This window comes from Rattus norvegicus, chromosome 6 (assembly GCF_021556685.1).
Source record: "Rattus norvegicus strain SHRSP/BbbUtx chromosome 6, alternate assembly SHRSP_T2T, whole genome shotgun sequence".
NCBI lineage: Eukaryota > Metazoa > Chordata > Mammalia > Rodentia > Muridae > Rattus > Rattus norvegicus.
In genome coordinates, this window is record NC_141539.1 from 106,616,205 (window position 1) to 106,641,121 (window position 24,917).

General features: G+C 46.5%; 1 protein-coding gene across 11 annotated transcripts in view; it reads left to right on the top strand.

Moving 5' to 3' along the window:
* Positions 1 to 10,892, top strand: part of Susd6 (sushi domain containing 6) — a 93,771-nt gene extending 82,879 nt beyond the window's left edge. For all 11 annotated transcript variants that reach the window (XM_087554614.1, XM_087554621.1, XM_087554622.1 and 8 more), the window contains 3 exon segments: positions 30 to 168; positions 4,279 to 4,706; positions 7,110 to 10,892. In XM_087554614.1, the coding sequence (XP_087410740.1) occupies positions 30 to 168; positions 4,279 to 4,706; positions 7,110 to 7,135 (593 nt within the window). In that variant the 3' untranslated portion in view covers positions 7,136 to 10,892.
* Positions 10,893 to 24,917: the final 14,025 nt, after the last annotated feature.

The window sequence follows — 24,917 nt, forward strand, 5'->3', positions numbered from 1 at the left end:
CAGATGCTTATGATAACTTGTTTTCTTAGACAAAGAAACCCATGCATCACTTGGGGTCCCTGCGCTGTCCATAGTGGCTTCCACTGCCAGCTCTGTGGCACTCATTCTTCTCCTTGTGGTGCTGTTTGTACTGCTGCAGCCAAAGCTGAAGTCTTTCCATCACAGCAGGTAAGCACAGTGTTGGTCAGGCATCCCCAGGATGTCAGCCTGGGACCAGTATAAGAAGCTACTAGCTTATAGCTTCTGTTAGCCTGTATCTTTGGGAAGTGGAGAGGAAGGTCCCGCTGTGTGTTAAGCTCATACATGTGCCTGGCACTATCCTTTTTGGTGCACATGCTTCACTTTGATTCTATTGGGAACGTTACAGACAAAGAAAATCTCAGAAGGATTGCAGAGCTGGGATTTGGAGCTCCATGTTTGTTCACCTCAAAGCCATGGCGTTTCTGCCTCAGCACTGTCTCTGGTGTGGTTCCAGCAGTGCTGGCATCACTCCTGAGATGCTTTGGAGCTAAGACGCAGTGGTAGGAAGTACAGTCCTCTGTGCGCTGCTTGTGTTTGAAGCTATGTCTTCTTGCTCCTGGTTTCTAGTCCTTAGTGCACCTCAGCGTCCCTCATATTCTCATTTATTTGGTTTGGAGTGGGATCCTGGCCTTGTCATTGTCTAGAAAACTTCTCAGATAGCTATGACGTCTAGTGAAAATCCAGGACCACAATGGTGCCGTATGCCATTGTGAAGTTAGAAGAAGTGGGTGGGAGATGGAGGGAGCAGATGGTGGGGCCCTAAGGGGAGTGGCCTGAGTAATCTCTGATAAGAGCCTTTTACCTGACCTGCCTTGGCTTCTGTATTTGCTCAACCATGTGAGCACTTCATGCCTTTGAACACTACAGATCTTTTATATTTACTCATAGCCCTACATCAGTCATTGCCTCAGGAATAAGAATAAATTCAGACTAAGTCACATTCTGTAAAATGCTTCAGATATGAAACTTATAGATATGGACTACCCTGAAGTGAATTTCTATACAGAAATATGATTTTTTTCTCCTTCTTTTTTTTTTCTTTTTTTTTTTTTTTTTTGGAAGGAAGGAGGAGTAGCAAATATCTTTTTAAGAAGTGTTTATTAATTTTATGTGAGTGCTCTATCTGCATGTATTCCTACACACCAGAAGAAGATCCCATTACAAATGGTTGTGAGCCACCATGTGGTTGCTGGGCATTGACCTCAGGGCCTCTGGAAGAAGAAAAGGTGTTCTTAACCACGGAGCCATCCCTCTAGTCCAGTAGCAATTATTTTTAAAGAGGTACTTTGAAGGACTATTTAAAAAAAAAAAAAGCGCTATTTCCATGTCAAGTCGCACTCTTCTGTTCTGTTTTCCATGTTGGTGAGGCAGTGTAACTCCCTCTGTAACCACTGAGTCGTTAAAGCTAACCAGTGGATTCTGGTTTGCTTAAGTAGAAAATTGATCGGGTTTGTCCGAATACCAAATGCATGTACAAATACTATTTTTTAAAAATATATCAGCCAGCTGGTGGTGGCACACACTTTTAATCCCAACACTCAGGAGACAGAAGCAGGGAAATCTCTGAGTTTAAGGCCAACCTTGTCTACAGAGTGAGTTCCAGAATGGCCAGGGTTACACAGAGAAAACAACAAACTATGTATTTTAAATTGTATTTACTATGAGCCACGCCATACCATGGTACACATGTCAGCATTAGAGGACAACATAGACCAGGTGAGTGGGCGAATGGAATAACCTTTTTTAAGTTTTCCTTCCATCCAAAAATCTCTGGTTATTTTAGGGATGCTAAATGCTAATTGTCTTTCTTTTTTTTTTTTTTAAGACTTATATTTTATTTATATGAGTGCATTGTAGCTGTCTTTAGATACCCCCAAAAGACATCAGATCCCATTACAGATAGTTGTGAGCCACCATGTGGTTGCTGGGAATTGAACTCAGGGCCTTTGGAAGAGCAGTCAGGACTCTTAACCACTGAACCATCTCTCCAGTTACGATAATTGTCTTTATTGTGTATGTTATTTGAGCCAGGCAATATAGATTGTGTCTGCCAAGTACAGGTAAAGAAATAATGTTAACCAATGGTAGTATAGGCTGACATCTGACTACTGCGCCTCTCAGTTGCGGAAGATAGATGAAAGAACACATCCTCACTAGGTAGAGTTCTTTATGAAATTTAGCTTAAACTTAGTTAAAAGAAAACATAATTATACATATCTAGGTGGTGGGACCTCCTACTAGAAAGCTGGCATGGATACTTTAAAATTATTGAGGCCAAGGCTGGAGAGATGACTCAGCAATTGAGAGCACTGGCTACTTTTCCAGAGGTCCTGGGTTCAATTCCTAGCATGCACATGATGGCTTACAGCCACTCTAACTCCAGTTCCAAGAAACCTGACACTGTATTCTGGCTTCTGGGGGTGTTGTACTTATGTGGCACACAGAACACCCATACACATAAAATAATTTTGATTTTTTTTAAAATGTCAGTGTATAAAATATAACTAGTGGATATTCTAAATTAAGGAAATGAAAGGGACAGCACAACTAAACATAGAGTGTATGTGTCATAGTTTGAGGTACTTGCTGTGATGAAACACTATGACCAAAAGCAAGTTGGAGAAGAAAGAGTTTACACTTCCGCATCTGTCTTAGAGTTTCCATTGCTGTGAAGAGACACCATGACCAAGGCAACTCTTACAAAGGACAACATTTAACTGGGGCTGGCTCACAGGTTCAGAGGTTTAGTTCATTATCATCAAGGCAGGAAGCATGGCAGTATCCAGGCAAACATGGTGCTGGAGAAGGAGCTGAGAGCTCTGTATCTCGATTCGTAGGCAACCGGGAGAGACTGGCTTCCAAGCATCTAGGAGGAGGGTCTCAAAGCCCACCCCTACAGCGACACACTTCTTTAGCAAGGCCATACTTACTCCAACAAGGCCACACCTCCTTATGTGCCACTCTCTGAGCCAAGCATATTCAAACCACCACAACATCCATAGTTTATCACTGAAGGAGATCAGGACAGAAATTCAAACAGGGCAGGAACCTGGAGACAGGACCTACTTTCTTATGGAACTCATGACCACAAGCCTAGGGATGACCCTACCCACATTGGGTTCGACCTTCCCTCATCAATCACTAATTAAAAGAATGCTTCCTAACAACCCAGTCGATGGGGGCATTTTCTCAAGTGGGAATCCCTTTTCTCCTATGACTCTAGCCTATGTTAAGTTGACATAAAATTAGCCAGCATGGAATGTTTGATTCTGGATAAAAACAACAAAGCCACAATGGCTAAGTTTGCCAACAGTTTGGGAAGTTTGTGTAGCACACCATTGTTAAGTTTCTGGAATACATTATGGGAAAAGAAGTTCTGAGGCTAACACAAATTATGGGATGGGTGTGAAGTATCTAGGCTACAGTTCCTGACCCCAGCAGGAGCATCCACCCACATAACCGCTGGATGATGCAGGGGGCTTTATGTCTACTTTGCCACATGTTCTTTCCTGCATTTGTGTTAAAATTCATTAAAAAAAAAAAAAAAGACAGATTTCTTTTTATGTAGACCAGATTGTTCTAAACCTCCTGCATCTGCCTCCCTAGTGCTGGGATTGAAAGCATGTGTCACAAGGCCCAGCAGGATGCCTTTCTATTTTACTTATGTGTGTGGGTGTTTTGCTTGTATGTATGTCTGTGCATGATATATGTGCCTGTATCTGCTGAGGCTAGAAGGGTGTAAGGGATTCCTTAGAATTGGAGTTACGGTTGGTTGAGCACTGCTGTGTGGGTGCTGGGAATCAAACCCCAAGTCCTTTAGAAGAGCAGCCAGCACTCTTTTTTTTTTTTTTTTCTTTTTTTCGGAGCTGGGGACCGAACCCAGGGCCTTGCGCTTGCTAGGCAAGCGCTCTACCACTGAGCTAAATCCCCAACCCGCAGCCAGCACTCTTAGCCAACCCCAAGAACACAGTCTTTAGAAATATGTAAAACTGGAATTGATCCTAAATCTACCCCTCATCAGCTTTTTGACTGAAATTTCAAGAGCAGTTACTTACCTCCTCTGTGCCACCCCTGCATTCCTGTTGAATCCCTGGGTGGAAGGACTCGGGTGAGGATCCAGTGTGCTTAAGCGTTTAAAGTACCTTGGACTTGCTGGCATATAATAAGCGCTGGGAAAGGATGGGTTTTGTTGATACAACATCATTTATTCAACTCTGTTTGTTACTCAGGTTCTTGTCTTTTTCTTTTCTGATCCAGGCGTGAACAGGGGGTTTCTGGGGACCAAGTCTCCATCATGGTGGATGGGGTCCAGGTTGCACTACCCTCATATGAGGAGGCTGTGTATGGAAGTTCTGGTCACTGCATGCCGCCGGCTGACCCCAGAGTACAGATCGTTCTGTCGGAAGGGTCTGCACCTAGTGGGAGGAACATGCCGAGGGAGCAGCAGCTGCAAGGCCAGGCGGCCTGCTCCTCTGCAGGTGGAGAGGATGAGGCCCCGGGCCATTCTGGGCTGTGTGAAGCCTGGGGTTCCCAAGGCTCCGAGACTGTGATGGTGCACCAGGCAACCACATCTTCCTGGGTGGCCGGCTCAGGGAGCAGCCGGCAGACACACAAAGACACTGCAGATTCAGAGAACAGTGACATACAAAGCCTTTTATCCCTCACATCAGAGGAGTACACAGATGGTAAGTGGTCTTTCCTAAACATGAATTACTAACTGTTAGAGTCCTTGCTGGGAGTGAGGAAGCCCTGTGGGCCACTCTAGTAATTGGTGTATTTTCAGGGGGTGAGGGATAATAACGTGTTAGCTTACAAAGGACTTGGTCTACGTCAGATAGAGCTTTGGGCTATTATTCTGATGGCTCGCAGACTATTCACAGCTCTGCTAAACCAACTGAATGGGGTTCAAGGTATAGGACTATTAGAAAGTTTTATGTTCGTGAAAGGCAGACAGTAAGAAGACCTTGGGCAGTGCTGCTGAGAAAATAGTCTGCTTATCTTGTGGAGAAGACAGCCGCTTCCTTCTATACAGAAGTGTACTGCTGGCCTCCTTGTGTTCTCCATTACGGTTAAACTGGGCAGTTAAGAGTGGTAGATATTTATGACTGTCAGCATTTTACAGATGGAAAATATGGGACCTAGTTTCGCTTGTCCTCTATCCACTGGTAATTGACAGCTGAGATTTAAAACTAAATGACTATGACTCTAAACCAGCATTTTTTTTTTTTAAGATTTATTTATTTTATGTATGTGAGTACACTGTAGCTGTCTTCAGACACACCAGAAGAGGGCATCAGATCCCATTACAGATGGTTGTGAGCCACCATGTGGTTGCTGGGAATTGAACTCAGGTCCTCTGGAAGAGCAGTCAGTGCTCTTAACTGCTGAGCCATCTCTCCAGCCCTAAACCAGCATTCTTAACTGTACAGCACCATATTGGCTCCCAGATAACTAGTTCCTTTTGTGTCACACAGATCATAGAGTGCAGTGTTTACCTACTGACAGTCTGCCTTTGCCAGAGCATGGAGAGTTTAGCTATAATTTGAATCTGTCACTTTAAAGAATATTTGTAGGTGAAATCCCAGTGTGGTTCAGGATTCAGACAAAACCTAGGAGCTCATGTTGGTAGTAATATTTTCTGCCTTCATAATGCCTTTCTGAAAGAGCTCCAGGGGAAACCTAATGAGTCCTGGTGTCCTGGATAGAGTCTATGTTGAACATTTTGAAATGTGTCTATTTGTAGTTTGCCTTCTCTTCTCTTTGTTGGAGAGAGATGACAAGGATGCTGTAACAACCCAGTTTGGATGTGGCCTCTGAACCCTCGGGCATGTATTTTATGAGATGTGGCAAAGGGCATGTGGCTTCCCTTGTCCTTCCTTAAGAGCCAAGGAGGTTCCCTGCTCTTTCTTATTGGCTACTTGTTTGTGTAGCAAACAAGTTTTTGGTTTGGGAGCTGCTGCTGCTGCTGTTGTTGTTGTTGTTGTTGTTGTTGTTGTTGTTGTTGTTGTTGTTGTTGTTGTTGTTGTTTGAGTCAGGTCCCTGCATAGCCCAGGCTGGCTCTAAGACTACTGTCCTCTTGCCCCAGCCACAAGTGGATGAGAGCAGGGATCTGCCATGATGCTGGGTTAAACAGCCTTCTTTAGTAAGCTAGAACCTTACTATGTAGGCTTGGCTATCTGAAACTCAGTATGTAGATGAGGGCTGGTTCAAACTCCCAGAGGTTGATCTGCTTCTGCCTCCAGTTAAAAAGTATCCTGCTGAAATTACATCTGGCCTGAGCAGACCTTTTCGAAAGCCACATCATGTAAAAGTCTGCTGCTGGGTAAGGTTTCAGATTTGACTCAAAGAGGAAGCACTCTCTCTGCCTCATTGAGTATCAGTTGGAAAGTCAGTGGGGCCTGCACCAGAGAAATAATGGAACCAATAATTGTAGGACTGCCTCAGGCCTGCAGTCATAACACTTCAGCAAGTCGAGGGTAGTTTGAACAGACCCTATCTCTCAAGTAAGGCCAGCAAGCTGACTCAGCAGAGAGAGGAGCTTGCTCCCAAGCCTGATAATCTGAGTTTGATTCCCAGGCCCCACATGGTGAAATGAGAGAGCTGACCCCCAAAATTGAAGAACTCCTACTATAATGAGGTATTCAGAAAACAGGGCCTCTGTGTTAAAACTGATATCCTAGGAAGTCTAGCACTTCTCTCCTCTGGCAACATATGAGAAGACTAAGACACACTGGTTTGGTCTAGAGTGATTTGTCCAGGTTCACACAGATAACAGGTGGCTTAAAGAAGGGGAGTGGGGGGGGGGGACTTGAGAGCTTTCGAAAGTAACTAGAGCAGCAGAGACTCGGGTGGGAAGAAGGTGTTTGGATGCCAGGATTAGCAGTGAGATTCTATCATACAGGCAGTGGGAAAATAGAAGCAGAAGAGCCAGAACTAGAAAGCAGGAAATGTTGACTAGTTTAGACATGTACAGCGGAGTGTTTTATTTCTTTAAATGAGGGCTGTTTGATGGTCCCTGAGGTGGGGTTGGAGGTAACACTGAGAGACACCTTTAGGTCACTGCTGTACTTCCCTCCCTGTCTCTGCAGATATCCCACTGTTGAAAGAAGCATGAGGGCTGCCACTGGCCTCTCTCCTCTCTGCCCGTCCTCTCTCTTCCTGTGGGTTTGAGTACCATGTCCTCTCCAGCTGCCCCACCTGGATGCCTGAGCTGCCACCTGTGTATCTCCACGTACCTGAGAGCCTGCAGGCCACCTCGCTGGAGACTCAAGGAAGATTCTCACCTTCTGCCCACTGGACAGCTGGAGGACCTGGCTCTTTGCCTGGCCCAGCCTTCCCATCTGTCAGGGACATGTCTGAATGTGCTGGATTGAACCCTCCCTTTCCCTCAGCCTCTGGGTCCCTTCCAGCCAGCTCTTGGTGGCAGCCCCACGTCACGAGGGCCTGAGCACTGCTGTGTTTACTTGTGCCTTCCCCCACCCTGTCCAGGTTCCCTGTTGTGCAGGTGGGTTGCTGTCCACAGGCCTTAGTGACTATGCCACCTGTACCCAGGGGCTAGACCTGAGGTTGCAGAAACAGACTGAAGAGTAGTAAGGCACTCAAAGCAGGAGTAGCTCATGTTGGGTCCAGATGTGGGTCCCTGAGCTTGCCCTGTGTGTTGACACTGATGGCATCTTCCTTAACTGAGCATAGGTTTGGGAAGTCATGCCAAAGCCACCCAGCACTCAGCTGACCAGCTCTGTGCAGGCTCCTGGCTCTTTTGAGAGTTTCCAAGAAGCACCCAGAAGACCTGTGGGAGGGAAGAAGGGTGTCAGATAATGATTGTCTTCCTAATATGCGAGTTCTCACTTCCTGCTTCCAGCACTGGCTGCCTTGGCCTTGGTCTCTGTTCCTGGATAAGGGAGTCGCATGCTGTTTCCTGGACCTTGTCCTAGGTAGCTCTGGCTTCCTTGCAGCCCCTAGCATTCTGAGGTTTGCTGAGATACCCACAAAAGCTCACCGGGCTTTTGGCAGTCTGGGCAAGCTGCCCATTTTTAGGTTTGTGGTGATGGAGGAGAGGCTGAGATGTATAAGCCAAGTCCCTGGTGGCTGCAGGCAGCTCCAGCCAGGTCCTGAGGATCCTCTTCACCACAGTCATGTGCCTTAGTAACTATGCCCAGGAAGTGGCCTGCTGTGCCACTGCTCCTGCTCTGTCCTCCTCCCTGCCTGTCCGTGTCATTGCCCACAAGCCACTCTTTATCTTCCCTGCCAGCTGATAGACATTGTTGGCTACTAGAAACCTGAGATGTGCTGGTCTAGAAGAAATGCTCCAGCCATTTTGCTGGGGCCTCCTGTGGCCCTGTACTGAATGCTGACAAGTCTGGGTAACAGAGCCCCACCAGGCTTCTACCATCCTGAGAACACAGATGTGGCATTAAGGAACGTGTGCTTTTTCTTCTCTTCTTCCTCCTCTTCTTCCTCCTCTTCTTCCTCCTCTTCCTCCTCCTCCTCCTCCTCCTCAAGCCTTGGGGCTGGGAAACTTCAGAGCCAATCTTGGACTGCACCTATGATGAGCCTCTCTAGGGTGGTAAAAGTAATAAAAGCCCAGAGTATTTATAGTTCCTGACACAGCAGGGTTAGCTCCAGGCATCAGTGGCCTCAAAAATAGGGGAATAACTTCTCCTAGCCCACTGCCCACTGCCTCCATTCACAATGCACTTTAGTCCTGTCATGCCTGGCTTCCTGCCACCCTCATCTCCTCTCAGGGTAAGGGCAGTGCCTGCTGCCCCTGCTGGCCACTCCCACACTTACCCAGGAGACCAGTCCATTGTGCCCAGTGTTCAGGCAAGTATGGTTGGTTGAGGAATGGGCTAGAGAAGGTGCTCAAACACACCTAGCAGATGACTAAAACATACCTAGCTGTTCCTGTCATGGTCTTACCTAGGGCTGGGTTCCAAGGCCCCAAGCCATCTCACCAGGGCTCTTCTTCAGCTTCAGTGGTATCCAGCCTCTTCAAGGGAAAACTGGGCAAGGAGCAGGGGTCTTCTGAATGGGTCTTCCCCTTTTGCTTACTGCTCTTCTAAAATCTGAATTCTGTTCTCGGAGTTTCAAAATGGAAGATACTTCCCTTTCTGTCTTTACTCTGGGCTGGTACCCCTGACAGATTGCACTTTTCCTTTTGGACTTGTTTAGCCTTGTAGGTGACTGGGCTGGGCCTTGGGTAAAAGACCCTCCTGGTGCCTCTCAGCATCCATTAGCCTGCTCTGGGGACTCAGGCCCAGACTTGCCCAACTGAAGGTTAAAGGCCATCCATGGTCCCCATCCTCTTGTCACTGGCTTTTAGAAGGTCTTTTCTTGAGGTTTCCCACCTACTACTGTTGCTGGCATCTGTGACTTCTTCCTACATTGTTTCTTCTAAAGCAATTTCTTAACTAACCATCATGTGCTGTGGTTTCTGGGGCATCTGGTCTTTGTCCATTACAGAAGGACTGGGGGACTTAATTTCCTTGAAGTGGAGCCTGACTAGAAACAGGGTCAGTGGTAGATGGCAGACTCTTGGGCAGGAAGAAGCTTAGAGCAAGTGGGAAAAACTAACTATCCAGCCTACTTTACTGGGCTCACCTCCGGGGCATCCCGAGACTTGTCCAAAAGAGGCAGTCAGCACCAAAGGACTTTTACACAGGGTTTTTTGGTTTGGGAGATGTTTTTGCTTTTTCATACTTAAACTGACTCGATGCAGGTTTTATATCCTGGTGACTTGCTGTCACATTCTATCAGTTTTCAAGGGCCAGAATGATGAAATAAATAAATAGAAAATTCCGTCCTTCCATGCCTTAGTTTAACAGGTAGGCCCAGTTCTGTGTTTTGTGTGTTTCGCTGTGTAAGAACTGTGAAATGGGCAGACGACTTTGTGGGTTTGTTTGGTTTTATAAGGCATTTCAATGTACATTCTACAAGCACTCCGTTTGCAAAGAGAACCTAAAGTCACTGTCTTCCCCATTCATCTTGCCCTCCTCCCTGCACCCCGAGCTTTACAGCTCTGTAAAGAAGCCAGGCTACAAGACAGACAAAGGTATACTTTTCCTGCTTTGAGAGTGGCCAAGTGGGGATAGATGGCAGTTGGCCTTTTTCCTCCCAATCCCATCAGAGCTCTTGAATCACTTGGCTTCCTGCATAACAGTATCTCCTCTGTCCTGAGGAACATTCTAGCATAGGAAATGGGATATGCTGCAGACATTTCTAGATCCTCCCTCCCTCCCCCTCCTTAGAGAGCAGAGAGGCTAGAAAGGACACATGCATGCCTACTAAATAGCCTAATCCAGGTATGCGGGTGGCTGACAGGACAGCCAGAGCCTCCTCTGTGGGGCCTTAGAGAATATGTTACTTGGCATGTGTTTAGGCTGAGTGGTGAGGTAGATGGTTTCCTGGGAAGCCAAAGGTAGCAGGCCAGCTTTTCTGAGATGTGACTTAATACTCGGCTGAAAACCTAGTCGTTTTGAACAAAGCACCCCCCCCCACACACACACACACCCTACCCTGTCCTCTCCCAGTAGCAGAGCTCACCGTGGGGAATGCGGAGTAGGGAGAGGAAGTAGTTGAGGGTTGCATGGCTGTATCCATACTGGCCTGGCTTCTTGAGGCTGTGCACCACTATGGGATCCTTTGCAGAATGGTACTCGTCATGGTTTAAAACAACACATGCTTAATTGACTGTGCAGGATGTCAATCTGGGTTTGCTTTATTTTATTTTATATATATATTTTTTGGTATCCTGTACATTGCAGTGGGTATGAAGATAGTATTTTAATATTTGTACAAAGTTTAATTTAATTTTAATTGTTCTATGTATATAACTGCATTTCTAAATAATAATAAAAATTCTTATGAAGGCAGATGTGAGATGTAATCCTTTCCAAAAATAGTTTTTACAGAACTCTAGATGATTGAAGAGAGTAGGTGTAGGGGTTAAGCCTATATATGCTGGCCTTTTGTGTGAGGACCTAGGTTCACTCTCCAGCACCACAAAAGGAAGGAGAGGAGAGGGGCGGCTCAGTTGGTAGTGTTTGCAAGCATTAGGACCTGAGTTCATATCCCCAGAACCCACACAGAGAGGTGGAAATTTCCTACAGTCCATCCGGCATTAAGAACAGAATCAGGAGTTTGCTGGCCTCTGCATGTGTACCTACACACATATACTGTACGTACACACACACACACACACACACACACACACACACACACACAAAGATGTAGGCAAGAGCTCATGAATAGACATGCTAGCTCTGAAGAGGCTGCTTGCAGGAGGTTATGAAGGTGGAACAGATTCAGAAAGTACTCATTAAGAACTGACAGTTTGGTGATTGCTTGGATCGGGGGGCTTCTTGGGGGTTCCAGTGCAGAGGATGGAAGCCTAGGAGAAAGACCACCAAGTATCATCAGTAGAAACCCACTGTCTCTTGTTAAGTGCTATCTGTCAGGGTGCCAAACATTTGAGCCTAGTTTGATGGTTGAGCCAGTGTAGAATGTCAGTTGGGCCAGGAGGGGACACAATTAAAACGTGTATCATGATTGATATAATCTGGAACCTACAAGAAGATGGGATGGGGCACTCTAAGCCTTTAGACGAAACACAGCTAAGGTGTGTGAAGGACCAGTACCATGCGCCTAGACAGGCTGAGCATGAGTACAACCTATGTCTGGGCTCAAAGGAAGCTATGTGTACATGATACATGTAGTATAAGAAAGAAGTTGCAAGCTAGGCAGTGAAAAAAGGAAAAGGAAGAGAAAGAAGTTGCTGGGGCTGGAGAGATGGCTCAGAGCTTAAGAGCATTAGCCGCTCCTCCAGAGGACCTGGATTCAATATCCAGCACCCACATGGCAGCTTACAACTGTCCATAACTCCAGTTCCACGGGATCCATCCCACCAGGCATGCATGTGGTGCACATACCCGTCCATGTATACAGGCAAAATACATAAATTTTTTTTAAGTTGCTCCTGAACTTGAGACAGTGATTTGGACCACAAGGAGGTCATATGGAGAATGGAGAGTCTCAGCAGCCCGCTGGGGATGTTTGCACACCCTCTGAGCATGGAAATCACCTTGGCGGGTCTCAAATGCTTTAGCAAGATCTAAAGTTGGAGGGGTTAGGAGATGGACTCTAACTGCATATAAAGAATGGGTGTAGGGATATAGGACCCTACTGAGCTGGGGTGGGGTGACAATAAGAGCTCCAGGAAGATGCTGTTGGGATAGAGAGAAGTTGGTAAATTCAGTCAGTACTTGTTAAGAACACAAAACAGGTGACTGGATGCAGGGGAAAACACATCTCAAGGGTACATAGATCACTGCTGGCACTACAGAGGAGAGCTGGACAGAAAGACCAGGAGAGTGTTGTATGCCTTTAATGCCACCCTTCAGAAGCAGAGGCAAGGTTGGGGGTTCAAGGCCAGCCATGACTGCAGTGAGACCCTGCCATTAAAAGAGGGGAGGGGTATGTAGGTCAGTGGAACAGCACTTCCCTGGCATTCTTAAAGCCCCCAGAAGTTTGAACCCTAGCACCACAAGAAAAAAATGTATTTTGGGGAGAAGGCAGTGAGGACTGACTGAATTAAAATAAGGACAGCTGGGAGTGGTAGTGTACACAGATCTCTTGAGTCTGAGGCCATACTGGCCTACATAGCAAATTCCAGGCCAGCCAGGGATACATAGTGAAATGTTAAAGATGGACAGACAGATGGACAGATGGATGATAGATAAGTAGATAGACTGGTTATGTGATAATGAAGGACATCACTCAACAGACACAAGGCAAAGAAAGCAGGAGCTTAGGTGCAGTGGAGATGTGTTCGAAAAGGGTCAAACTCAAAAAATAGCAACAGAGTTACTATGGAGTGCACTCTAGGCTCAGTCTGCACTCCTCCAGTCCCTAGCAACTTATGGGGCTGAGGCAGGGATTGGGGTAGTAGCATGATGGTGAACCTGAGCTTTGTAAGTAAAGAAATGGGGGGTTGGGGATTTAGCTCAGTGGTAGAGCACTTGCCTAGCAAGTGCAAGGCCCTGGGTTCGGTCCCCAGCTCCGAAAAAAAGAATAAAAAAAAAAAAAGAAATGGGCTTAAAATTGTAAATGCTGGGGTAGTGGGACCACAAGTTCAAGGCTAGCTTGGGCTAAATAGCAAGAGCCTGTCTCAAACAACAAAACCCCAGGTCAGGGTTGGGGTTGGTCTAGGAAGCACAGAATCTTGGGTTCTGTCTTCAGGACTTCGATAATGATTAATAGCAATCAAAAAGTGTTCTGTTATAAGGTCACACTGCTATAAAGTGATGGAAGCTAGATTTCAAACCTGACTGTCTTCCAGCCCTCATTCTCAATATACGCCTCAGGGAACTCTACCCATAACCCCAACCAAGCTACCTCAGGATGCAAGAACAGAAAACCACTCAAAACTAGCTCTACCAAGAGAGCTTGAAGGTTGTTCCCCCAGTGTCCTGGAACTCAATCTTCGTCTCACTTCAGTGTGTAGGGAAAGACAAGCACAGATCAAGCAGTGGCTAGTTCTCCCCAGTTCTGCGGTTCAAGATCCAACCTGCCCAGCTGTCCCTTCTGGCCACTTGGTAGCAAAAACGGGAGGAGCTGAGTGCCACTCTCAGCAAGTCTACATTTTTGCTTGGCTTTGTTTTTTTTGTTTTTTTTTTTTTTGGGGGGGGGTGGGGGTGGAAATTTTTTTAATTGAGAAGAAGTTTTCATACAATGTATTTTGATCATGTCCCCACCCCACCTCTCCCAGATCCTCATTTCTTTATCCATCCAACGTTTTTTTCTTTATTTTTTCTCAGATATTTTTTATTTACATTTCAAATATTATTCCCTTTCCCGGTTTCCTGTCCATAAGACCCCATCCCATCCCCCTCCCCCTCATTCTATAAGGGTGTTCCCCTCCCCAACCATCCCCCTCCCACCTCCCTGGCCTAACACTCCCCTACAATATCTACCCAACTTTGTTTATCTATCTATCTATCTATCTATCTATCTATCTATCTATCTATCCATCCATCTATATCTCTTTCTCCTTTCCTCCCTCTTTCTCCCTATCTATCTATCTATCTATCTATCCATCCATCCGTCTATATCTATCTCTTTCTCCTTTCCTCCCTCTTTCTCCCTCTCCATTCCCCACATGTCCCTGGCCAGCCAGTCTCTTCCTCTCTCTTTTTGTCCTTCTCTGTCTCCCTTTCTCTGCCTCTACCCCCTTCCCCAGGTCCTCTTCCCTTCCTGCCCCCCCAAAAAAACCAAACCTTCCTTATACTAGGCCTGTCATACGACTGAGTCCTCTGAGGGAACACCTTGCCCCGCCCTCTGAGGTGCTCCCTCCTGCTGCATTGCACCACCACTGTTTATAAAACACAACACTTAGAATCTTTCTGCATCCTCTTCCACATAGATCTCTGAGTGGGGGAGGGAGGTTGCTGGTGGAGTAGTGATGAAGTCCTCCCATTTAGGATTGAGTGCTCCAAAGGTTTTTCACTTTATCAAAGTAGCTATGGGAAGGGCTTGGCTTTGCCCTAGCAGTCAGCACCGTTCCTGATCCTAGGAGAGTCGGGTGAGCCAGGAGCCACCCTGCAGCTCCTGTCTACCCCTGGCCCAGATGAATGCTCTAAGTTCCCCGTCTTGCTGCTTTACTTCAGGATATAGTGCTGTCATTAGAAATCACTTTTCTGCTATGTTCTGATAACAGAATAACAGTTTTAGGTTCTCTGGCCCCTCGCCGAGGCCTATAGTCTATTTGGACTCAGGATCTTGGTCACTTTTGGAGTGGACCTTAGAGCCGTTCAGAAAGTGGTTGTTCACTCCTGTAGGTGACTCTTGCACCAGTATAGGTTGCAGGTGGGCAACTGTAGGTTGCAGAGGTTGTAGCTGGGAGATGCTGGCAGTTACCTTTCACCTCTGATGGTATGCAGAGCACATTCTGTGCTCGAGTGCTGGTCAAGAGGGGTGACACTTCTAGTTAGACACCAATCAACTCTGATGACGTATTACTGTCTTCAGCAATAGTACCTTATCTTCAGGTTGTAGTGTGTAACCAATGTCCTTGGATCTGCTTGGCTTTTGTACAAGCCCTCCATCCTCCTCTCCATCCTCACTGTCCTCTGTGTGCAGAGCACTTACTGCTGCTGGCTCAGAGCTACCTCAGGCAAGCGGCAAGTTCAAAAGAAGTTTCTCTAACACTGGGGAGCTCTTTCCTTCCCACCTGGCTTCCTCAGATAAGGCCTAGAGAAAAGGCACAACGAAAGGAGAGCCCAGCATAGATGGAGAACATATCCCAGATTTGTCATCCTAGGCAATGCCTTCATTTAAAACCCTGCCTCTTGGGCTGGAGAGATGGCTCAGTGGTTAAGAGCACTGACTGCTCTTTCAGAGGTCTTGAGTTCAAATCCCAGCAACCACATGGGGGCTCACAGCCATCTGATGCCCTCTTCTGGTATATCTAAGGACAGCAACAGTATACTTATATAGAATAAATAAATCATAAAAACAAAAAACAAAAAACCCTGCCTCTCTGCTTCCAGATTAGACCTCAGTGTGGAAGCTTTGACTGATCTTCAACCTGGAGCAGAGAGAGGTGCTGAGACAGAAGGGAATAGGCAGCCATTGTTCCCAGCCCTGGAAGTGGCCGGTTCTACTGCTTTGAGAGAGTAGGAGAGGGGAGAGCTGAGATTTGCCACTTCTACAAGAGGGTACCAGGCAACCCCCACTCAGAATGCCAAGGCCCCGCTGGAAGAAGATATTCTCTTTGTTCCCAAAATCCTTGGACATAGAATAAGAGCCACAATAGTCCACCCCATGGGGGAGTTGGTGGCCTGCCTTCTCAACTAGCCCAGGATCAGAGAAACATACTGTCAGGTCCTGCCCATGCAGTGAAGAAGCTCAGCCTTTCGTGCACAGTCTCGGGTCTGTCTTCGGGACAAAAGATGTTATTGCTAGTACACTTGAGTCCCAGCAGGGACTGTTGTGTTTAAAAAAAAAAAAAAAAAAAAAGGAAAAACCAGGAATATGTTTGGTGGAATCGAGGTACAGTGTGGGTGAAGAGTGCCTCTACGGGCCCTTCCGACGCATCCCTTACCCCTTAGGGGCCAGTCACACAAAGATAGAGTATAGAATAGAGTTTATTTAGGGCATGGGGAGGAGAGTTGAAAGGCGGTGTGTGTGTGTCTGTGTGTGTGTGTGTGTGTGTGTGTGTGTGTGTGTGTGTGTGCGTGTGTGTGTGTGTGTGTGTGTGTGTGTGTGTGTGTGTGTGTGTGGAGGAGTAGAGGCTGGTGGTGAGCACGTAGAGAGAAGGGAAGGGGCAGGGGAAGGAGAGAAAGGGAGAGCAGGAACAAGAGAGGAGGGGCCAAGCAACCCCTTTTATAGTGAGTAGGCACCTGGCTGTTGCCAGGTAACAGTGGGGGCAAAGCCTAGACGAAATGCCAACAGGGACAGTGACCTGTGAGGAAGCCACTTTAACAAGGCAGAGATCATTTACCCATTTCACAAGTGGAAAAAAAAAAAAAAAGTAACTCAGACAGGTCCAAGTGCAGCCCAAGACCACGTAAGTAACCAGTCTCCCTCTGAGCTAGGATTTGACTCCAGGCTCCTAGAATGAACCCCATGGGGACCACTAGTCACAGCTAAATCCCACTTTCCCCTCTCCTTGACATCTTTGATCACTACTCCCTGGGAACACCTCTCCCAGCACCTGGTCCTAAGTCCATGTATTATCCTGGCCAAAATCTCCTCCCGAGAATTTCCAAAGCCAGGCCACCATTCCTGGTAAAGCTGGGCCTTCTGTGTCCAGGGTGTGGCTTTGCTCTGAGCAGTTAGCAGGTGAAACCCCCTGCAGTTCCTGGCTGTTTCTAGTCCAGAGGAATTCTCTGAATTCCAGGTCTTGTTGCTTCAGGAAATAGTGCTGGGGCATTGGCCAGGGTTTCCCCTTTTATTGTTAAATAAGATGTTATTTGACCGTGAACTTGTTCTGGGATGGTACACATTCCTGAGTAGGGCTTGGCTCTCCTGCAAACTGCTGGAGATAGAACGTTATAAAACCACAAGAAAGTCTCACCCCACGCCCTGGAGGGGAACAGCTGCCTGGTTTTCTGGACTTCCCCTGACACCCCTGCGTCCTGGGAAAAGGAAATTTCGCAACTTGGAGGTGGCCCCAGCAGTCTGCCGGGGCAGCTTAGACTTTGTACGTCTGAGATAGCTGTTGGGTCTGGGCTTCTCAACTTAGCCCTGCAAGGCAGAGGATTTGGCAAGTGTGGACATCTCCCCAGTGGAACTTCCCTGGGGGGAATAACAGTCTGGCCTCCAGTGAAGGCAGCCTGTTTGTAGATGAAGCTCGCTAGCTGAGTTCAACATCTGGAGAGACTGGGGGCATGTGAAACAAGGACTTCGGCTCAGCACGAACACACCAGACTTATGCTGCCTCATTTCTGGGGGCCACTGGCTGTTCCCAGAGACTTGGTGGGACTTAGTGCCATAGCCACTCTACCGTATGGCCGCTCCCCACCTCTGCTCCAGTCTTTTCAGAGTTCATTCCGTTTTGAATGGGTTCTGTAAACTATTGTGTGACATCACACAAAGCCTGGCACTAGCTTCTCGGAAGACAGAAGTGAGACTCAGTCTACCCTTCAAAGAGTGTGTACAGTGGGGAAGAGAGGAGTGTTAAAGACAGGGCTTTACGAAGAAGAAAACTGTAAGAACCAATCAGAGATGTGGCTTCGGAGTGACAGTGCTTTGGGGGAGAAGCATAGAGTCCCCCATGAAAGAAGATGCCTCTTGCTTTGTGTCTTAGAGGATAAATTATGTTTTAATACTTTTCACAGAGAAGTGAGCAAGGGGCTATTGGATGAAATGGGAAGAGGAGGGTCTTTCAGGCTGTAGATATCCACAGGAAGAGTAAGAATTAACGAACTACCAGAACCCAAAGTGAGGAAACGCAAGAAATTATTGCCCCCCTCTTCTTTTTTTTCTTTTCTTTTTTTTTTTTTTTTTGAGATTTTGAAAAATAAGGTCTGATACGAGGCAAATCAAACTTACGATAATCTTAAAATCAGCTCAGATTAAGAGTACCTTTCTTGGGCTGAAGAGATGGCTTAGAGGTTAAGAGCACTGACTGCTCTTCCAGAGGTCCTGAGTTCAATTCCCAGCAACCACATGGTGGCTCACAACCATCTGTAATGGGATCTGATGTCCTCTTCTAGTGTGTCTGGCAGCTACAGTGTATTCATATAAATATAATAAATAAATCTTTAAAAAAAAAGTCTATCTCTGGAGAGGGGAAATTTTAAATAAATAAATATTTAAAAAAAAAAAAGAGTACCTTTCTCCTCAGGGATAGACTTCAATATTCTCTTCTGGCTGTCCTGGAACTTTGTAGACCAGGCTGGCCTCTCTTAAATCCTCCTGCCTCTGCCTCCCAAATGCTGGGATTAAAGGCAAAGACTTCCCTCCCGAAGCCTGTGGCTTACTAACAGCTGAGCAGAACGTCCTGAGGACCAGCTGCTCCCGCCTCTGCAGAAGGAAGCCCCCCAAGTGCCCTGTATACACCAAACTGCTTTCTCTTGCGCTGGAACAACATGGTGCATACACTGCTTGAGAGTGAGCTTCTGTCAGCGACAACCAGGCTGCTCGCTACTCAAAGTCAAAAATTGAACTTTTTACTGTTCTCCTTAGTGATTTCCTATCTAGTCAGAAAGCTGAGACAAGGGGATTGGAAACTCAAGGCCTGCCTGAACTACCCGACTTAGTTCAAACCCAACTTGGCTAACTTACCAAGACCCTGTCTCAAAATAAAAAATAAGATTTAGAAACATAGCCCAGCGGTAGAGTGATTGTTACGGTTTCGAATCTCGGCCCTGCCAGGACAGAAAATACTAATACGTGGAAGGTTTAATGAGAGAAGAGTAGAAGAGAGAAAAAGTGGCCGGCCATGGGCACGTGGCGGGGGGGTGGGGGTGGGCGGGGAGGATGGGGCAAGAACAGAGAAGAACAAAGAGCAAAAGGGGGAAGAGAGGGTAAGAAGGAATAAGAGAAGGAGGAGGGGGCAAGCAGCCCCTTTTATAGTGTCAGGCACAGCTGGCTGTTGCCAGGCAACTGTGGGGCGGAGCATGCCTGGCTGCTGCCGGGCAGCTGTAGGGGTGGAGCTTAGATGAATACCAACAGTGGTGCCTAACCAGCATGAGGCCCCAGGCTCAAACCCCAGTGCTGAGCCAAGAGGGACAGTCTAACCTGGTCAGGTGCTCTTTCCTGGTCCATTTTTCACTAGAGGCATCCAGAAACGATCGAGTCATCTAATAATAGCAACCATCGACCCATCAGAAGTTATATCTCTGGCCTGCCAGGGCGACAAAAGACACAAAGAAAACAAGAGTAAAAATGGAAACATTCCTCGTGGAAAGCAATTTGAGGATAGCCATTAAAACCACAGCACCGCTCCTCTTCATTCCTAAAGATACTGGCAGCCAGGAATGGAGAGATGGCTCAGGGGTTAACAGTCCTCGGTTTTCTATTAGGACCCAAGTGCTGATCCCAAGTGCTAAGAGGGAGAGGGAGAGGGAGCAGGCTCACAAACACCTGTGATTGCAGGTGCAAGGGATCTTATAGTTCTGGTCTCTGTACACACTCGTCCTGCCCATCCCCCACATGGCGGTTGACAACCATCTGTAATGGGATCTGATGTCCTCTTCTGATGTGTCTGAAGACAGCTACAGTGCACTTATATATAATAAATAAATAAATTTAAAAGAAAGAAAGAAAGCCCCTAAATGGTGCTGGCTATGGTAGTTCTTTAATCCCAGCATTCAGGAGATAGAGGTAGATGAATATGAGTTCCAAGCCAGTCTGGTCCCAATGTGAGTTCCAGGCCAGCCAAGGCTATATATAGCAAAACCCTGTCTCAAAAATAAAAATAAGGGGTTGGGGATTTAGCTCAGTGGTAGAGCGCTTGCAAGGCCCTGGGTTCGATCCCCAGCTCCGAAAAAAAGAAAAAATAAAATAAAATAAAAATAAGGAGCTAGAGAGATGGCTCAGCACTTAAGAGCACTGACTGCTCTTCCAGAGGTCCTGAGTTCAAATCCATGGTGACTCACAACCATCTGTAATGAGATCTGATGCCCTCTTCTGGTGCATCTGAAGCTACAGTGTACTTACATATAATAAATAAATAAATCTTTAAAAAAATATTTTATGCGTCTGAGTGTATGTGTACCACATGTGTCCCTGGTACCTGTGAAGGCCAGAAAAGGGTGTTAGATCTCCTGGAACTGGAGTTACAGATAGTTGTTAACTGCCATGTGGGCACTGGGAACCAAACTTAGGTCCTCTGCAAGAGCAGCAAGTGCTCTTAATTATTGAGCCACCTTTCCAGTCCGTTCAAGTGACATCTAAGGGCCAACTTAGAGACAATTAGATGATCAAAATTATGCTAACAATGATTAAACACACACACACACACACACACACACACACACACACACACACACACACACCCCTGAGGTGTCCATACATCATAATAGCCATTCCCTCTGAATTGACACATTTCCTTCTGCAGGCAACAGTAAAACACATGAAACTCACAGGAACCCAACAAGACCAGGAAGCGCACCGGCCTTCCCCCACAGTCAGTTATGAAGCAATAAATAGTTGCTGTGATGAAGGGACTTTTTGATGGAAGAGTTGCTCTAGCAACCCGTGCTGGGGTGCAGGACTTCTTGGTGATGCAGCCCCTTCTGAGTCACGCATGCTCGCTAAGTAACGCTGGTAAATTCGTCCGTTCCCCCAACCTGGGCACCATCTTTCCTTTGTTCCGTTATCAAACTTGCTGCCACTGGGGCGAATGGACACTTTTTCTGTGTGCCCTGGGAGTAATAAAGCAACACCACGTAGAGAATTTTCACGGTGAGAAGAGCCTGGCAGACCACTTTGAACAAGGGGATAAATCAAAATTATCTACCACTAGAACAGGGGCGCATCGAGAGATGATAGCACTACTCACTGGGTTTCCTATGGAAATGCACCCAAATCCACGCAGCGCACAGACAGCCTTGCTGGTGCTGTCCTGATGTGTAAGTTATTTACTGCGACTGTTAGATAAAGCAACACTCTGGATAATTATAACATGGCTGAATGCACCTGATACCTTACATGCAAAATGGGTACGGGAGAGAAAATGAAATAGCTAAGGATGCCTTTAAAAAAAAAAAGAAGGGGTTGGGGATTTAGCTCAGTGGTAGAGCACTTGCCTAGCAAGCACAAGGCCCTGGGTTCGGTCCCCAGCTCCGAAAAAAAAAAAAAAAAAGAAAGAAAGAAAAGAAAAAAAAAAAAAGCACTGATTGTTGGGCTGGAGAGATGGCTCAGTGGTTAAGAGCACTGACTACTCTTCCAGAGGTCCTGAGTTCAATTCCCAGCAACCACATGGTGGCTCACAACCATATGTGATGAGATCTGATGTCCTCTTCTGGTGTATCTGAAGACAGCTACAGTGGACTTATATATAATAAATGAATAAATAAAAGAAAGGAAAAAAGAAAAAAAGAGGCATGGGCTGGAGAGATGGCTCAGCAGTTAAGAGCGCTGGCTGTTCTTTCAGAGGTCTTGAGTTCAAATCGCAGCATCCCACATGGTGGATCACAACTGTAGTCTCATGAGATCATATGACCTCTTCCGATGTGCAGATAGATGTACATGCAGACAAAACATATACACAAGATAAATAAGTCTTTTTAAAAATGAAGCAAACCCTCAACTTAATTGATATTCTATAGACTAATTGGCCCGTGGTCCCCAAAATGTCAAGGCCTGAAGACCAAAATGAGACTGAGGAACTGAGGAGCTGCTCCAGACAAAGGAAGCGCAGAGAGATGCGAACAGAGTGTGGCCTGTGATTCTCAACTGTGTCTCTATATTTTGCATGAAAGCCATTTGTTATCCGGTTAAAAGTTGAATAGGGGTGAAGGTTAGGAGGTAATGGTGTATGTGTGTGTGTGTGTGTGTGTGTGTGTGTGTTTTAGTTTGTTGGTTTGTTTTTGTCCTGTAGGAAGGAAACACATTACAGTATTGAAGAGGGTTAGGCATATGGTTCAGGAAGCTTTCTGTACATATGTGGTTGTTTCTAAATACAATTATTGACTTTAATTGAGAATTACTGTAGGGCTAGAGACATGGCTCAGTGGTTAAAGAGCACTTGCTGCTCTTACAGAGGACGCAGGTTTGGTTCCCAGCACCCACATGCTGGCTCACAACCACAACTCCAGTTCCAGGGGATTCTAATGCCTTTTTCTGACCCCCGTGGCACCGGGCACACACATGGTACACATAAAATTAAATAAATAAAATTTTTAAGCAAAAGAAAACAACCACCACACACCATTTTACCTGGGCGTCCTATGCCATACACAGTCCATCTGCGTGGCTATAACACAGTCCGTCAAGCTGGGTGACTTATAAACCATGGAAAGTGACTTCCCAATGTGTAGAGAATGGAAGGGTCAAGGTCCTGGCTTGTCAATGTCTGCTGGTTGCTACATCATTTGGTTCTTTCTCATAGGTTGATGGACATCATAAAAGAGATAAACACATCCTCAATAGCAGGAGGAGAGATGGATGTGCCCACAGGTCCTAGCTCGTTCACCCCAACCCTTTTACAAGGGCACTAGCACTAAGCCCACGGGCCGTTCACCCCCACATGCCCCACTTTTCATCTTCACCTTGATTTCCAGCATATGAGTTTTGGAGGGACACACTCAATCTTCCACCTGGGAGAGCTTTATCTGAGGATGTCCTTGCTTGTTTTTATCTACACTGTTTATTGCAACTACTCAATAAAGTAAAAATGTGAGCATAACCCCAGGAGTTATCAACCTGGGCTAGTTAAATACATCTAATGTACCCAAATAGACAGTGAAGAATACCAGAAAAAAATATACCCCAAACTAGAATTACTTAAGGGGCAATCTACAGAACATATTGTGGTCTGAGGAAGACCAGGTGCCTGGTGGCACATAGAATGCTAGAGGGGGGAGGGAACAAGAATGTATTGGGTGAGGGACTTGGATGGGGGGCCTGGAGGGGGGACAGCAATAAGGATGTAAAATGAATAAAGAAAAAGAATGCATTAGTGGGCATGTTTTTCTGTAGACAGAGAACCCCTAGAGTTAATGCATCCGCATTTACAATGCTTATAGCACTGAACTCCTCTGAGGACCAGCGCTGGAACCCGACAGAGTGGGATGGGAGGAGAATCATCTTCCAATCAAGACTTTTGAAAAGACTTTTTAAAAAAATTATGTGTCTGGGTGTCTGGGTTTGGGTATGTGCACTTGAGTGCAGATGCCCAAAGAGACTAAAGGCAGCAGGCTTCCTGGAGCTGGAGTTGCTGCCAGTTGTGAGCTAACCTGATGTGGGTGCAGGGCGCTGAACTTGGATCTCCTGATATATGTGTCTATCCGGCCTGAGATTCCTGGATGACGAGATGAGGAGACAAAGATACCCAGACGGAAAGGCCAGAAGGATTACAGCTCTAAGGTAAGAGGAAACCGCAGGTGCAGCTTGGCGTGAACTGGCTTTGGTTCACTCTTTGGAAGACAGCATTCCGAGGTCCACACCAAGGGCCAGATGGAACATGTGGGACTCAGGCTGTGACCAGGACTCAGAAAAGGCCCATTACATTTGTTCCTGGGAGATGACAAAGCTTGTTCTCAGGTGATGTGGAGGTGGCTGGCTTTGTGCAGGGTGGGTGTAGGGAATTCAGAGGGTCTGGAACAAATCTGCTTGTGAGGGCAGAACAGGGGCAGAACGCAGCTCCTCTGTCTCTCCCCATGGAACCCAGTGCTTTACAAGGTCTGATGCAAGCTTACTACATATTTACATTCCTGGGATGGAGAGTCACGATATTCCTGGAAACACACGCACTTGGGTCCTCCTGGGCCAGCTCTGACGCATGGTAATTACCAGATATGTTATTACCAAGCTGACTACAGAGCATGAACTCTGTGCAAACTCCACAGGGCATCAGGACACCAGAAGGGAACGAGAGCCACACAGCCGCGTCTTCCACCCACTCAGGACAAGACTCCTTGAGGGGATGACGGTTGGAACTTAAAACTACACAGGCCTGAACTAGATGAGGAGAACATGGAATGGGATGTGGTGGCTACTGGTGAGCTCTGGAGTCGATGGTTGTGTCATGATTACATGGAACGTCCTCACTCTTAAGAAGCACATAACTCGGTTGGGGATTTAGCTCAGTGGTAGAGCGCTTGCCTAGCGAGCACAAGCCCCTGGGTTCGGTCCCCAGCTCCGAAAGAAAAAAAAAAAAAAAAAAAAAAAAAGCACATAACTATTTGGAGGGGGTCAGCCATATGGTTCAGGAAGCTTATTGTAAATGTACAAATATTTATTTATTTACTTATTTACTTATTTATTTATATGTGTGTTTGTTTTCTGAGATGGGGTTTCTCTGTGTGGCCCTGGCTGTCCTGGAACTCACTCTCATGAGTGAGACATCATGGGATGTCTCAGTGGTTAAACATACACGCTGCTCTTCCAAAGAACCCATGTTCCGTTCCCAGCATTCACATGGCGGCTCACAACTACCTGTAACTCCAGTTCCAGGGGTTCCAGGTGCCTTCTTCTGGCCTCGGTAGCCACTAGGCAGGCTCGTGGTACACAGAGGTACATGAAAACAAGATAGACACACACACACACACGTACATAAAAATAAACGTAAAAAGAAAATGTTTTAAAAGGGACCCACAGCTCCGGAGTAAATTCTCTGAGACAGGGGGACAGAAAGACTGAGAGGTCCCGCCGGATTTTGGCAATTACAGACGCTTGTGACGCAGCCAAAGAATCCTGTCAAGGTAGCATTTGAACATACTGAGTTC